This window comes from Tachypleus tridentatus, chromosome 8 (assembly GCF_004210375.1).
Source record: "Tachypleus tridentatus isolate NWPU-2018 chromosome 8, ASM421037v1, whole genome shotgun sequence".
Classification (NCBI taxonomy): domain Eukaryota; kingdom Metazoa; phylum Arthropoda; class Merostomata; order Xiphosura; family Limulidae; genus Tachypleus; species Tachypleus tridentatus.
Genome location: NC_134832.1, coordinates 123,825,458 through 123,842,836, shown reverse-complemented (window position 1 = coordinate 123,842,836; position 17,379 = coordinate 123,825,458). Strand labels below are relative to the sequence as shown.

The following is a 17,379-nucleotide window of genomic DNA, read 5'->3' as shown; positions in this document are numbered from 1 at the left end:
TAAAATCTTATATACTGTTAAAATATAGACTATTAGCTAAGTTTCTTCTTAATTTCACAAGGCAATATTTTAAAAATATCCTGAATTTCCCATACTGTGACACATGACACATTTTTTTTCTAGGCATTTTGTATCTTCTATCTTATCCAACACTCTTTAAAGTGCAAAATTAAACTAAAATTACTCACTATAAAATCATTAATGCTCTGATAAACCCTATTTTACATGTTGTCCAATTTTGTCTGGTTGTAGAGCTGTTGAATAGAAAATAAAACCCCTCTTGTCACATCCTCTGTTTCAGGATTTGTTAATAGTTCTTTTTTACATTTAATTATATATCACATATAACTAATAGAAACTCAAGATTTTCATCTATAAAATGATAGATTGTATAGCATCATGTTCTAAATGGTTAAATATTAGTATCATTTGGAGTTCCAACATCATTCATATGAGAAAGTTAATAACTAGCTTGGATGAATTTGTAATGACTCTTGTCGCATAATTAGAAACCCACAAAAATTTTAGATCTAAGGGAACCTTTTGCATGTTACTATTCTATATTGTTTGGTTTATTATTTAATTAAATAAAAATTAAGTGCATTAATATCATTAGTATATAATAATTAGGATTAACTCTCTTTGACAATCAAGAGAGAAAAAAAGAAGACTGGTTTAGTATTTTATTTCTTGTTTTCCATGTTTGTTCTTTATGTATAATTATAAAAGTAACTAAAATGTAAGAATAGGAGTCATTTTAGGTTAGTTAAGATTAGTTAGATAATAATAATATAATAATATTTCATGAGGTACAACACCATATAAGCAGTTTGTAGTAACTCATGGACAATGTAATTCATTAGTGTAATGTGAGGTACATGTTACCTAAGTGATTTAAATCTTATAATGGCATGGTTAATAGTGAGGCATGGTTAAAAGAACAGTAAAACAATACAAATCAATTATAAATAGATGTATACCATTAAAACCTTAAAGCTATGTAGGATAAACAAATGTAGTTTCATATTACAATTTGAAATCCTTCTAGAAATAAAGAAAGGTAATATAGATTTATTTATTTAATTAAGTTTGGTGGTTATGAGGTTGGTTAAATTGACCAATTCCATTCTGAGATAGTATAGAGAAAATAACAGGTAAATTATAAAGTATTACTGACAAAAGAAATGTTTAAAATGCACTCGGAAGGTTTTAGAGATTACACAAAGGAAATTTGAGGTGAAGAAAATTATTCATAATATTAGTATGAAAATTACTTTGCACACGAACTATTCAAAACAAATACTCTATATTCTTGGACAAATGTTTATTTTATTAAAAATACTTCATTAAAAATAATTTTTTTTATATGTGAAAAACTTGTGATATTAACTGAAAGACGGCCAAATTTTGTGAAGATATACACATTATATTGAAAGTTTGTGGAATTAAATTTATGAAAACTTGAAACAAGTACAAAGAGATCACATAGTCAGATAAATTGACCAATGCTGTGTTGAAAGAGTTAACTATTTTTTCATTAAATACCAATAAACATGGCATTAAAATATAGCTAATAATTTTATTTTAATAATATGTAGGTTTAAACTCATATTTTTGTAAGAAAATATTTAACAAATGTAAAATTTACCTTAAAATGAGAATGGGCTTTTGCTTTCTAGGAATCCTTCCTCTTCTAATTCATTTACCACTCCTCCAAGAAGTATTAAGTTTAACATATCACGTTGTTCGAAAAAAAATGAAGATTTTCAGTTTTAACTTTATTTATAAATGAAAAATTTAAAAGCAACTTTATTAATCAGAATAGGAACATAGTGAATCTATGCACTTTTGCCAACAAAAAACTAGATTATTTATGCCATGATGATAAAACTCTGATGTCCTACAACTCAAAAATTTTTTAAAGCCATTCTCTGTTGCTGCCCTGTTCTTGAATCTTTTGACTTTAAAAGTTGTCCAAATGCTTGATAAGTGGTTGTCAATGTGTGACTGGCCTGGGGAGTAAAGAGTATAAGGCAATGTTTTGTAGCTCAAATTATTGAGCAACTGGAGCATCACTTGAGCAATGTGTGGCTGAGCATTATCATGAAGCAAGATGGGTCCTCTTCGATTGACTGATGCTGGCATTTCTTCCAATTCTTGACAGTAAACCTTTGCAGTGGTATTCTGGCTCTGGTTGAGCAGGCTGTGATGGATAATAGTGGCTGCAGACCACCATGCAGTGACCATAATCTTCTGTTGGTGCAACTTTGGCTGTGGGAATTGTTCTGGAGCTTCATCATGGTTGAGCCATTGCATAGATTGCTTTCTGTTGTAGTAAATGATCCACTTTTCATTGCAAGTGACAGTTTGATCCAGAAATTGTCATTTCTGTTGTATAAGATCACAATAGAGCACAGTTTAAAGCTGCATTGTTCCCTGATTTTAACTGAGTTGGTGTGGAACCCACCTGTTGAGTTTTTTCACTTTTCCAATTTGCTTGAGATGGTCCGAAATCATGGAAATGCCAACACCCAATTCTTGTTCCATTTCTTGAACATTTTGGCATGGGTTTCTTTCCACTAATACTGTCAGTTGGTCATTTTCAACAGAAGGGCATCCTCTGCACTCATTATCTTCAAGGCTCACATCTCCATTGTGAAACTTTGAACCAAAGCTGTACTGTACGTTCGGAGGTAATTCCTTCACCCCATGCTTGGTTGATATTGCGTGCTGATTGCAATGCATTGTGACTAAGTTTGTGTTTGTGCAAAAAAAATGATGTGAAACTTTATTTCCAGTACTTCAGACCCTTACAATTAATGATGGAAAGAGAAGTTTCACGTCAATTTCTGAAAGAGAAGGTCACAGGTGGGTGTGGTAAAAGGAGTCTGTCTGTTTCATGGCTTTGTAATCAAATAAAACTGAAGGTTGTGATAATATTATGATGATGTAATTTTTCAGGTTATTTTACGATTCATCAGGGATCAAAAGCCATGTTCTCACGTTTGTTGTCCTCAAAATTTTATTGAACTACTATCTCATGAATTCATGCCACTAAGTTTAGAATTAAATTGTAGATAATAATTCAGACTTTAAGATCATGCATGAGTAATTTTTTTAATTTAAAGTAAATATCAAAAGAACACACCTAAATAGATATTTTAGTGAGTCACATGGTATGATGAATGCAGCACTGGTTCAGATTAGATGTTTGTGATCAAAATACTAAGTCTATGGTTTCTTACAAAGTAGAAACTCAAATTTCTATTATTAAAAAGCTAGAATATTAAATAATAACCTTGTATCATTTTATTTTGCTGAGTAATGGCTTATTTACTGAAAACGAACACAGTGGCCCCATTCACCCCCTTCTGTTTTTGTAAATGATCCCTAATATACACTTACTTCAATATATAGCACATGAATATCCAATCGACAGCTTACAATGTCCTCCAAGGGGTTTTCTCAGCCATTTTAAACTGTGGAAAGGCTACCACATTCTTTTGAACCAAGATTTCAAGAAGGTAGTTTCTTTAGTCTGTTTGAAGTTTCATATTTTTTAAACTTAAATACATCTTAGTTACTAAGCTTATATCGGTATAGTTATTTATGTTTTTTGGTTATTTAACTGTATGTTTAAAACCTAAAAGAAATGTTATTTGATATCTTCAATGTGCAAAATTTCAAAAGGCTTAGCAACCTATGTCCTGCAGCAAAATAATTCAAATGTTGTAGCTATAAGAGATAATTGTTTGCTTTATTTCTTCATTTCTTGTTCTGTATTTTGAGAAAAATATGTTTAATAATTTATTTCTAAATAGTAACAGTCTGTATACATATATGTGATGTATAATAATTTAAATGTGTGAGCATATTACAGACTACTAGTCCACTAAAACACAGCTGAGACAAGGAAGACCAAAAGTCAATTTTATATTATTGGATGCATAACTCAGGTGCACATGCACTGGATCAATGCAATTTATGTAATGTTAGCTAGGCATGAGTGGAAGGTTATTATAATAAATGTGTTGTGTTATGAGATTTAAGCGACTTAGACTAAGCATTTGTATTTTGAACCACATCGTTTGTCATTGGGCCCAAGCATGCACAGCAGGTAAGACGTTAAAGCCAGAAGGAATCTTGGATTAAATTCACAACCAGCATCTCTTCTACCACCAGTTCCAAAGTCATATGGTACAAAATTCAGAAGGACAGTGGGCAGTATACTTCTTTGCCCCTTTTGATCTTGCTTTGCGACATCCAGGAAGTTGCTAATTCCCGGAGCATCACTGATACTTTTTGCAACAACTTTTGCCAGGTATCTAGCACTTCTGTTATATCTTCCACTTTCTTAGCCATCAAGACTCAGGCAGAGTGATAGCCTCTTTCCTTTCAGGCCAATCGTCTCAATGACTATAATTGCCACTTTACACAAGTGGAACTCAAACTGGCTCTTCATCGGTCTGACAGTACATCAGTCAAACCCAATGATATACACTACAAGATACTGCACCATCTCTCTTTCTGCTTCTCTTGCTATTATTCTGATTGTTTTTAACTGGATCTGGCAGGAGAATGTTTTTACTGATGCATGGCACCAGGCTGTTGTCCTACCTTTCTCCAAGCCTGGGAAGAATTGCAAGATTCCTTCAAATTACCTTCCAATTGCTTTGACGAGCTGTCCCTGTAGGACCTTAGAGAGGATGATTAATACTCATCTTCTTTGGTTCCTCGAATCAAACAACCTCCACTCGCTCACCAAGTGTGGATTCTGATGACAGCGCTCCACCGTGGACCACCTGATTCAACTTGAAATGTCAATCAGGAAGCCTTTCTCAAGCAACATCCTGTGTCAGTATCCTTTGATCTTGAAAAGGCTTACAATACTATGTGGCATTACAGCATTTTGCGAGACCTTGACTCATGGAAGGTGTGGCCATTTGCACATTTTTCTTAACAATTTTTTAATGAGCAAATGATTCCAAGTTTGCGTGAGTTCGACACTTCCCCATTCTTTCCTACAGGAACTTGAAGTCCTTCAGGCCTGTGGCTTGAGTGTCACACTTTTCAGGAAAAAAGATTAATGCCATCAATGGACAACTTCCTCCTACTGTTGCAAACGGGGTCAATGTCGATGACTTCCACATTTTGTGTCAGTTGTCGAACATGAGGTTTATTGAGAGGCAGCTACAGTCTGCCCTCAATTGTTTACTGAAGTGGACAACAGCAAACAGTTTTAAGTTTTCTCATCTCTAAAACTGTTTACATGCACTTTTGTTGCCAACGTTATATTCACCCTGATCCTGAACTTTGTGTCAATGAAATTGGGCTTCCCATGGTCCCTGAGGCAAAAAAGTTATTGGTAGTTATCTTTGACCATAAGCTGACCTTTTTACCACACATGAAGCAACTATGAGTCAAATGTACAAGGGCACTGAAGATTCTCCATGTCCACTCTTCAACCTCTTGTGGAGTAGATAAGTGTTCTGTGCTAAATATCTATGGTGCTTTCATCTGTTTGAAACTGGAATATGGGTCTCTGGTCTATGGCTCTGCCAGGACCTCAGACTTGAGGATACTGGACCCTATTCATCATCATGGACTTAGGCTCACCAGGGAGCTTTCTGCACTTCCCCAATCCAGAGTTTATACACAAAGTCTCATGAACGTCCTCTACGCTTCACTCATTTGCAACTGGCTTTACTGTATGCTTCACAACTTTGATCCATACCACAGAATCCCACCTGGGGTTATGTTTCCCTTCCTCAGTGGGCCATACTTTTTCAGAACAGACTATCTGCCATTATTCCTTTTGGCCTTCATATCTAGGCACAGTTGGATGATTTAGGTCTGTCCTTGGATAACATTGCTGTATCCATTGGTCAGCCAATCTAACTATGGCATAATACCTTTCCCTAGAGTGATCTTTCTTTGAGAAATCTGAGAAAGGCAGTTACTCCTTATTGGAAGTACTGTCTTGTATTTGGCAAACATCTTTTGAACCATCCTTCCATTCCCATTTGTATGGATGGTTCAAAATCAAATAACTCTGTGGCTTCTGCCATGGTTTGTTTTGGTTCAGTGGTTGTGCATAGAATCATCTCTACAGCTTCTGTGTTCACTTCTAAACTGTACGCCATTTATCTTGCCTTCTATCACATGGAAGCTGAACAGTACTCTATTTGTACTATTTATACTGACTTTCTTAACTGTCTACTGGTCCTTGAATCACTTCATGCTAATTCTTGCTGATATTCAAAACTAACTGGCACATTTTTCTTTAACATCTACTTCTGGATACCAGGCCATGTTGGTATTTGCGGGAATGAACTTGCAGACACCTCAACTAAGTCTGTCTGCTCTGTTGCTATTACAGTCATGGCTGTTCCATACATGGACTGTTGTCTTGTATTCATGGCTTGACTACGCACCAGTTAGTATTCAGTCTACATATTTCCATTTATTAAATATTTCATTGCACTATACTCTAATGATAATATCTAGAGTTAATGATACAATAGAGAAAATGGAAAATAAAATATAAAAATTTACTTTAAAAATCATTTCATATTCATTTAGGAGGTTCTAAAGATTATACAAATGAAATACATTACCCATATAAGGTAAAAAAGGTATTTTATAGTCAAAATGAAAATTGCCTTTGCCTAAAGTTTGAGTGCAAATAACTTCATTAAATAACAAATGTTATGTTACAAATAGTAAAAAAAATCAAAATTAAACATATTAATCTTTAAAACTACATAACCTTAAGATTGTTCATGTCAAACTCAAAAATATTTTGTCAACTAGATTCATTTTTATAAAAACAATTTTATAAGCATTACATACCTACTTAGGGTCATGGTCGCAATGTGCTACAGTTTGTGGCATACAACATTTCTTTAATTATATTTCAATCCAAAAATAAAACTGGTGGATGAAATTTCTTAGAACTTTCTAGAATGTTCCCAAAAATATGTTGTTTTAAAAAATAAAAGATTTGAGTTTTGTTTATTTTCCAAGGATTGGAAAATTTATATCTGTTTCCAAGACAGCCCAACTTGCAGACTTTAGGTCAAACATGCATACTTAGTGTGTAGAAACCCCTGCATATTTTCAGCTTATGTGGTAAGAGGGAAATGGCAGTATAGTTGTGACATGAAAACTGCAGTTTAAGTACTATTTGAAATGTTTCTTTTAAAACAAAATAATTAAAAGTTAGATAATAAAAATTCAAATTATAACATATAATGTTAATTTCATTTTAATATCTTTATATAATAAAGTTGTTTAATGACATTTTAATTTTATGTAGTACTACATTCAGAAAAGAATTTAAAAAATGGTGTCAAAAGCTATATGGTTAAATTGTAATAGTTTTAGGACATAGTAGTTTTATGTATGTTATTATTTTGTGTGTTGAGTTGCATATTTGAAGTTCTACCAACAAACCTATAAAAAGTAGGCTTAACTTTTATCTTCAAGACTGAAAGCAAAATCTTAAAATGTTTTTTGGTTATTGTTACAAAAATAACTAAACTCTTAAAAAGTAGAAACTTGTTAGGTCAGGTAAGAAAGCTTAAGTAGAAAAATACTATAAAAACATTACTCGTGATTGTATCACGATCATTACTTGTCCACACTTGTTGTTAAGTTGAATTTTTGTTTACACAAAGCTGGCTCAAACTAAATTGCATTTGCTATACTGTAAGTGTTCAAGTGTAAAACAGTAAATTTCAATGACTAAGAGTTACAAAAAGTGTTAACTTTTTGCTGTGAGAGTAAATGGTCCGTAATTGTTTGTTACACTATACATTCATTCCAGATATAAACAAAAAAAGCTAAATTAAATATATTTCACAATTTTCAACTCTTTATTTTTCCTGCATTGCATATTTTGCTACAGCTAGAAAATGACAGATAAAAAATAAAGTTTTACTGAGAAAAAACTTTAATGTTTATTTAGGAATTTCTAGAGGTTATGCAAATGAAATATGAAAAAGTAGTTTTATTCTTAATGTTAAAATCTCCTTGCACTGAGACTAATTTGGCTGAATAACAACTTTGTAAGTTTAGAGATAGATCTTTAGTAAAAATACTTAAAAAAAAGCAACAGGTTTTTTGCATGCAATGTACTTGTAATGTTTACTGAAACCTACCAAGTTAGTAATTCTGAGTTATAATGTATGTAGCATCATTGTTATGTTGTGATATAAGAATTGTTATAAAGTACACAGATATTGCTGATACCACCCAAGAAAATTTTGCTCACATTCACATAGAAGAAATTTCACAGGAAAGAGTTTATTTTCCCTGAATTATTTGACAAATTCCAGAAATTAAATTGAAGTGAATGATAAAATATTACAGCATAATTGGACTTATGAACTGATAGCTTATGTTACGTGAGAAGCAAATATAAGAATTCAATATCATCAAATTAATAGCATTGTAGAACTAAAATGAAAATAGTTAAATAAATTTGAGTGTTTTTTACTGAAGATTTCTTTATGAATATATGGAGTCAAAGTATTAGCTGATGTGAGTGCAGAGCAATTTTCATGTTAAAATTTAAAATACTTCTATTTGAATATTTTGATATTTCATTTGTGTAAATTCTAAAACCTCATAAATAAATATCAAATGTTTTTGTTTTGTTTTGTTTTCAGTAAAACTATATTTGATCTTTTTTTCTCTCTGTACCCACTTATTTATATGTACTCTGTTGGTTTGACTGACCTTATAATTATTATATTAAAAAAATACAAAATAAATCTAACTTATTCTGTTTTCATTCTGAAGTGAATGTACATTGTAACAACATTTAAACAGCATTTACTTTTACAGTCTAAGCTGATAGATAAATTAATTCTCTTGTTATTTACATTAGCTTTGATTTTCTTAAACTACTATGAGAGCTATTTACTACATTATGCAACAAAATTTTTACTTTTTCTTGTTCCTGGACAAAAGTGTTATTTCCCAGTTGCTTTTGCCTGAAGCAAATCAAAAAGACCTATTTTTCTCTTCAAATCTTGCTTTTGTGACCTGGGAGTGAATAATGAAAACATGATGGAAGACTATATTTGGGGTCTGCTACGTGAATGTGATTTACATTATAGTTGCAAATCTCGAAAAACTACTCACTTCTAACATTTTTGTATCACTTTAGTATAAATGCATGTAAATCCTGATTCATATGCTATTTTATTCACACCTTATGTAAATGAAAATGTGCAAATTTGCCCGTTTTTACATAGAAAATAGGTTAATTTCTAAATTTCATTATCCAGATCACAAAACCAAAGTTTGAAGGGAATAATGGCCATTTCTGTACTTTTACAACATAAGTAATTAAGAAATAACATACTTTTCAGGAACAAAATTTGTGTTACATAGTGTTATTGCAGATAGCTTTGTGTGATTTACAGATCCACTTATAAGCATGCTCGTATCAAATTACAATATCGTGTTCAAACTAGGCATGGTTCATTGAACTTTGAGTATTATATCAAAGTAATTTGAAATTACTTATGATAAGTTTCTAATTTTTACATTTTAGTTGATTTTTATAATGGAAGATTAATATATATATATATATATATTTTTTTTAATTGCATCTAAAATCTTTTCTTTAAGGTTTTGCATTTGTACAATCCAAGTGAATGTCAAAACATAACCCTATTTCAATGTAATAATAGTATAATCTCAGAAATTTTTTAAAATCAGTTATTAAATTTAGAATACAAAATATTTCCATGCATATAAAACAAAATGTCCTGACTAATATAGAAATGGTTTAAAATATTTCACATGGCTGGGTAAGGAGAGTGCCAATAGTAACATTTCAAGAAAATGAAGCAAAATTGTTCAACTTGGTGAATAAATACATTCTCATATAATAATTTAACATTGCAATGATATTAAGTCTAAGTAAATGAGAAATTTCTCATGCCACAAAATGTTTCCTTAACTGTTTGGCTTAAGTTTAAGAAATCTGTTTTACTAGTTTGTACTGCTTTAAATCATGTATCAAAACTCTTTATGAACTGGTATTTGGTCCTTTGCTGGTTAAGAATATTGTTTATGATGTTTTTCCTTAAACATTAATTTTGTCATATTGACATATGCCTATTTCAAAGTTTTTTATAAAGTTTGACATGTAGCTACCTCAGTGTGTGGCAGAGTTTCTTATGATGTTTGGCACATAGCCACTTTAGTCTACTGGCCAAGTTTCTTGTGATGTTTGAAGCATAGCTGCTTCAGTATACTAGTTAAGATTTGTATGATGTTTGACCTATAGATACTTCAGTCTACTGGCAATTTTCTTTATCATTTGCATGTAGCCACTTTTAGTCTACAAGTCAAGTTTCTTGTCATGTTTGACACATAGCCACTTCAATCCACTGGTAAAGTTTCCTACAATGTGTGACACAAAACCACTTCAGTCTACTGGTTGCTTATGCAGTTACTACATGAATTAAAGTTTTAGGGATCTTGAATCATCTTTGCTGTGTGTGATACAACCAGTGTTTTTTTTCTTTCAACTGTTTGGCTGCTAAAATATATTTCCTGTTTTTGATCATAATTAAAATATAACACTTGAACACAAGTTCTATAATGTAGAATTGCTGATTTGACCCAGAATTATGCCCATGTCTTGAGACTTTGTATGTGATATATTGGTAATAATATTTATTCCCAGCTGTTTGTAAACTTACTATATTAAATGATACTGAAAATTTTCTGCATGGGATCTACTCTTTTAAGTATCTTGTGATAATTTTTAGTTTTCTGTCCTTCCTACAACTATGGTAGTCTTTCTGTTAGAAAAACATGAGAGAAATAAAAATGTGTACAATTTCTGTTGAATAATTACTATTTGTGTAAGAGTTCAAGTTAGTTTTTAGTGCTACATTTATCTAAAATCTAGTTTTGATTCTTCAAAGTTGAGAAACATGTGGTATTTACTATCTCAAAATTGATTTTTTGTTTATTTGTTTTGTCGTCTAGGTGAAAAGCAATTTTAGAACTGCCATCACCATTCCAGAAAAATCCTGGTCACGTTTTCGAGACATATTCACAGAGTATGTTGACAAAATGAAAGATCTTACAGAGCCTCTAGTGAAGGTGGAAAATAAGGTTGAACATGAATGAAGCAGTGACTGTCTCCAGCCTCCAGAAAGTGTGTGTGCTCGGGTTGGTTGCTCAGACTGTCTTCTCATACCGACCGTTGTCAATGTGGGATTCTTTGTTGTTACCTGTAAGTGTGATGGGGATGGAAGTGATACAGTGTCACTAGTTTTTTTCAGAAGGAAACTCTTGACATCATCAGATTGCTACCAGAAACAGCTCCATTTCACTGTAGGATATGGCTAGTTGGCCTTGCTTTTGCAATAGTGTGCAGATTGTCTTCTATTTGTTGTGTAGGCTGAGATGAAGTTCTTTATTACCTTGTTATGACTAAGATGAGGAGAAATTTACTGGTGCATAGAACCCGGTGAAAGGTGTACAGTTGACTGAAGAATTAACTGTTGATATTAATGTTATGATTGTTTTGTATAAACTTCATACAAGTCATCTTCCACCCCAGTTTTTAATCCTCCAAAAAGCACTGCAGTTGTAGTGCAGGTTTCTCAATAAAAGGTTTTGTTGGGATGTTTAGGATATTTCTGGTTTTAACACACAGCACATGCACTTAGTTCTTTGTGTACAACACAAATATGAAGTTAAATGTACACAGACCCACTTTTTATAAACTTCTGCAAATTTTAGAAAATCAACATGATATATAAAATATAAAACTCTGTTTGTGAGATATACAGAATATACAATATCTGGTTGTAACGTTTCAGCAGGTTAAATTAACCTGGCATCATCAGGTTCAACAATGAGTTTAGAATGTGGGTTTTGTACCTGATGATGCCAGGCTAACCCAGTAAAAAGTAACCATAGGCACCATACTCTGTATATTTGACAATAAACAAGTTTTGGGTTCTCCATGACAATGTACTCTACCTACTCCCTTTATTTATTTTGTGCTTTACAAAAGTGTACACAGACCAAGTTTTTATTAATTTCTCCAAGTTTTAGAATGTTAGTGTGATTTACCAAAGTAATTGTAGTAACTTTATACTGTGTAAGAAAGATAATTAATCAAGCAGTGTTGTCCATTTGTTTCACATAACCTAGGGAACAGAACTTTTAACAGTTTTAATATTTAAGTTTTGGATGAACCAGTTTTAAAAACCATTCTGATTGTGTACTAAGCTATTTTTATCGGTGCAATATATGACAGTCTAGACTGACTTTGAGCAACAGATGTATTCTTTACTTAGTAAGAGTTCCATTTTGGATAATATCAATATCTAAAACTTAATTTCTGTACTGGAAATAGCATTTGTATAAATGTACTTTTATACTCTTTACATATAAAAACATATGCTTTGGTTTATCAGGTTATCTGTGCTAAATTTAAAAAGTTTATACAAAGAAATTTAAATGAAGATTCAATAATGAACTGAGATATAATACAACAATGTAAAACTTTTATTATTTTCACTGCCTTAACGTTAGACACAAGCATTTGTGTGTAAGTGTTTTTACATGCAGAAACCAGCTGTTAACACACCATTACTTATTAGCACATTGAAAATGTAAACAAGATGAGATGATTTTCATTCAGTGCTAAAATATTTTTAAAACGCATCAAAAATGCTAAAGATAACATTTGAAATACTAGAACTAATTTCATGAATGTTCACATTTTTCTATGAAAGTACCTATGGAAACAACATAAATCATTCCTAGGCAATTTGTAAAACTGTCTGGCTTTTCTAATTCTAAATATTTGTTGCAATAACGTTAAAAATTATTAAATTTAAAAATATCACTGTGGTTAAAAGAGTTTTAAAGAACTGAGGTATGCTGTATAACCACTAAATGCTATGAATTTTAAAGTAATGATGAAAAAGAGAAGTAAACATTTTTAGAAAAAGTGTTTAATAAAAATAGGTTTATTTTTATTATCACTATTCCAAAATTCACATCATATGACATCTGACAAGTTTCATTTCATTATTGCAACTTCTGATTTTTTAGTTAAAATCAGGTTTTCTTATGTTTCATTCTTCCACACTCAGTAACATCCTGAAAGTAATTTGTTTACCAAATATCTGAGTATTTGAAAGAACAGCTGATGAATTAATGAACAATAGGAAACTCCTTTCTCTCTCAGATTACTGTGTCAGAAACTTTAATAAAGAAAACTTACTCATTATTAAAAAAAATTAATGTTATAAAAATACACTCAGGAAAAAATACAAGTGTTTTTCTGGTTGTTTACTCTAAATCGAGTACATGTTTGCATTCGATCTGGTACAGTTTCGAGTATTGTATAAAAGTAACTATGGCTAGAAAAATTATGTAACCTTAAAAATCTAGACCTTTAATACTTGTTTGTTCATATATATAACGGTTTTACAGGCAAAAGATATTGGAAGTGAAAACAGCAACACATACTTGAATATTTTTAGTATAATTTTGAACATTGTAGAAATTAGCGAACATTATTATTTTTTATATAGTAATGGTTCAACAATAAGTCTGAAAGCTTATAATGCTAAAAGTCAGATTTTGATACACATGGTGAAAACAGAACAGATAGCCTGTTGTGTAGTCTTCTGTTTAACAACAACCAAATATAGAATTATAAGGTTTGAAGATAAAAGTTCAGAGTGAACAGTAACTTATTTTTTAACAATAAATAATTTGTCAAATTTTTATAGTGTACTTTGTGTGCTTTTTTATAACAAAGCAACATTGGGCTATCTGCTGAGTCCACCGATGGGAATTGAACCTCTGATTTTAGCGTTGTAAACCGTAGATTTACTGTTGTACCAGTGGGGGTCTGCTGTATCTTGTAATTATTAGTATTCAATAAGGCAGAGGTCTATAAAGTATTAAATATGACAGAAAAATTTGTTTAAAGGAGTACTTTGTCCAAGTTGAAAAATGGTTATTGGAGCTACATTATCACACAATCAATCACAAAATTAATTTTTATATATCATTGTACAATCCAAATTATTCCATCGATGTAACACAAGGGTATATCAGGAGTAATATGTGAAAATGGATAGACATTAGTGTTAATGAAATGACATATTAATTCATCTCTAATTGGATGTTTTTTTTTGGGGGGATAGAAAGAAGCATTTTGAATCTGAATGTACAAGACGTTTATAACATTTTTCTCTATTCTTTGAAGGGGGCAACGTTGGCTTGTCGAAATTAGTCGGTTTTCTGTACGTTTTGTGAATTTTTAATAATATTTACACTATAATACTACTTACTTTATTGTTACTGTTCCCCAATAGCATAGCGGTATTTGGACTTACAACGCTTTAATCCTGGTTTCGATACCCGTGGTGGGCAGAGCACAGGTAGCCCATTGTGTAGCTTTGTGTTTAACTTTAAAACAACAAACAATAAGAATTATTACTGTTTGCTTGTTTTTTTAAAGAAAGTTTATAGTCAGGAAAAGTAAACTTTCCTGTTCTTAAAATCTGGAAGTTACATACTCAACATGTTTCATATTAACAGCTTCGATTAACAGTGATATTCTTTATTGTCGTTGACTTTGGCTTATTTCAATTTACTATGTTGCTGTATGGTACCTACTTCTTAATGTCTCAGATGTACATTTAAAATATGTATATATGTTAATTGCTTAAAGTACGGTTCTGTTTTTTTCTCTTTAAACCGAAGTCACAACAAATTTTGGTATGAATTTTCTCTTCCAAATTGAGAAAACAACTTTTATAATTTGGAACAGAATATGCTTGAAACATATAGTGAACGTGCTTTATAGTAAGTAACTATGAGAAAAACCTATACACTGAATAGGTAAAATGAAGAAAAAAGTGTCATTGGTCACTAATCAGTTCTTCACAATTTATAACTGCACAATATGTTTGAGACTTTTCACTCTGACATAGGCCCAACTTATCTCTTTAGTTAACGTGTGTTCAAGGTTAGTGATGAGGAGTGACATTCTCTGAAACTTGTATAGCCCAATAACACGCGTTGATCAAAGTGTAAGTTGAACTGGATGGGACTCCCTTGAACTTGGAGATTAAACAACTTCCGGAATATTAAGTTTAATAATAAATATGATGGTCTGTTGATTTTAAAAAGTAGAGGCAGGATTGTGACACATACTGAGCATTACTGGGTGTTCATCATATTCAGGTTTGTGAGTTTGTTGTTTGTACATTGGATTGAATAACAATTTTCTTCGTGTTTATAAAGGCATATAACTAAGCAGGGGCGTAGATCCTGAGGGAATGGGGGGATACTCCCTTCATTTTAGGTGGGGGTATGGTACATACAATCATCCCCCCCTACACTTTGGTCTGTTTAATTGTTTTATTGCATCACAGGCCTACAAATTGCATATATATTCTTTTGATTCTCGTGTTCTTTCCAATCGAATTACATAATTAGGCCTAGACGTAGGCTTTTTCAGTAGCCGAAATGTACATCTTTAATATAGGCGTGCTTCTAAGCTTTTCGATCTAAGCGATAGTTCATAATTATCAGTCAGTAGGCCTAAGTATACATGCAAGCACTATCACAGAATCTACCTAACATCTTGTACATAGTGTAACATTAAGTAAAATTTTCATCACAACAGATTGAACAGAGCATGAAATTCGAAAATATTACTCCCAAACTTAAACTCCTTTGATCTAGATCTGGCAGGCCATTTGTAGCTTGTAGCTGCATCAATCTTATGTGTATATTGTGCAGTTTTCCTACGCCATTTGTTCTTATGCATGTCTAGCCGTTTTTATTGTCGAACGCCTTAGTCTCCTTAGCTGCCGAAGTCACTGACCATAGTGCACGTTTATTGTACAGTTAACGACAGGTTCTAGCCTCTCGGATCCAGACGCGCCTTACATCACTTCCCTCCGCTCCCTTTACTCTGAGCCTCGATTTTACAACAGGGCTCATTAGACCTGTGTTTGTGGCCCTCATTAACCCATGAAATTTCAGATTATCACCACCCTCTAATAAAGTGCTGGTGCTTTATGGTAAAAGAACAATATATTCTGTTATCTTAGATAGTAAAAATATTGTATTTTCTTGTATAATTAGAACACAAAAGGAGCGATTTCAACGGCCTGAAGCCTCTACTCGAATTGTATTGCTAGTTTTTGTTTAGGTGTTTTTATTTAAAAGAGGTGCTTATAAATATTATATCACAACGTGTTTGCCTTTTGATGATCTTTAACAGGAATATAATATATTTGTGATTGTTTAAGTATTTTTCGAGAAACTTGCAATTACTTGTGTTGTAACTAGCACACATTATTGTCCCAGCGGTGACTAGGCGGTCAGTCGGCTCGGTAGTCACTGTAAGGTTCGCTCGTTCGACTTAAGTACATTGTACAGTTCAGTCCTACTTCCATTCTGTTCTATCTTCGTTCGTTGTACGTTAGAGTTTTTCAATAAAGACTGTATTTTAGCCTGTTGAGTCATCTGGGAAACATATTCCAATTATGACAAGCAAGCGTTTGAAACTTTCCGATATTAGACAGTTCTGCAAGTCAGTTACTGGTACTACAAGTGACAATGCAGATGCAGATAATCCGACAACCTCATACAAAGGAATAGAAACTTGCCATACAGAGGAAACACCATGTTCATCAGCGGACGAGTCTGAAAATGCTTGTGCAACTATTGCACATCATGAACAGTTGTGAAACAAGTTTATGCAGTAATGAAAAATCTGACACTCCACAGATACAGTGTAGAAAGTCATATCATCCAGACGCACAATTAATACCACGACAGAAAGCAAAATCTTAAAATATCAACTTCCAGGGCAAGTGGTTTGATGAGTTCCTATCAGACTTCGACAATCAGACTCAAAAATTCAACAGACCAAACTCTAGGGGGAGATGATTGTATGCATCATACCCCCACCTAAGATGAAGGGAGATGTATCCCCCATCCCCCCAGGATTGTGAGAAGTCTTAGAGAAACTTAAAACTGTAACATATTTTAAGAAAAGTAAGTTCTTGGTCAAATTTACTTGGGTGTTTAAGGTGTGAACTACCCAGATTCGTTTTGGTGTTCACTGCGTAATTGTTATATAACCAAGCAACCGAAAAACTTGCTTGGAATGAAGAGAAGTATGTTACCATGACCATAAATTTTTCACATGCTAAATTTCATTGTCTATTTGTTGAATGAAAATGATTCATTCATTGAATATTTTTGTCTCTTCTTATTCCATTTTTGATCAAGTTTCTCTTATTTGATGCAATTTCTTGTCTGAAACTGTTATTAAATACGTAACAAAATTTT

General features: G+C 32.3%; 1 protein-coding gene across 2 annotated transcripts in view; it reads left to right on the top strand.

Moving 5' to 3' along the window:
- Positions 1–11,661, top strand: part of LOC143223397 (transcriptional regulator protein Pur-beta-like) — a 41,251-nt gene extending 29,590 nt beyond the window's left edge. For both annotated transcript variants that reach the window (XM_076451336.1, XM_076451335.1), the window contains exon 7: positions 11,017–11,661. In XM_076451336.1, the coding sequence (XP_076307451.1) occupies positions 11,017–11,160 (144 nt within the window). In that variant the 3' untranslated portion in view covers positions 11,161–11,661. The remainder of the gene's footprint in view (positions 1–11,016) is intronic.
- The last annotated feature ends 5,718 nt before the right edge of the window (positions 11,662–17,379 follow it).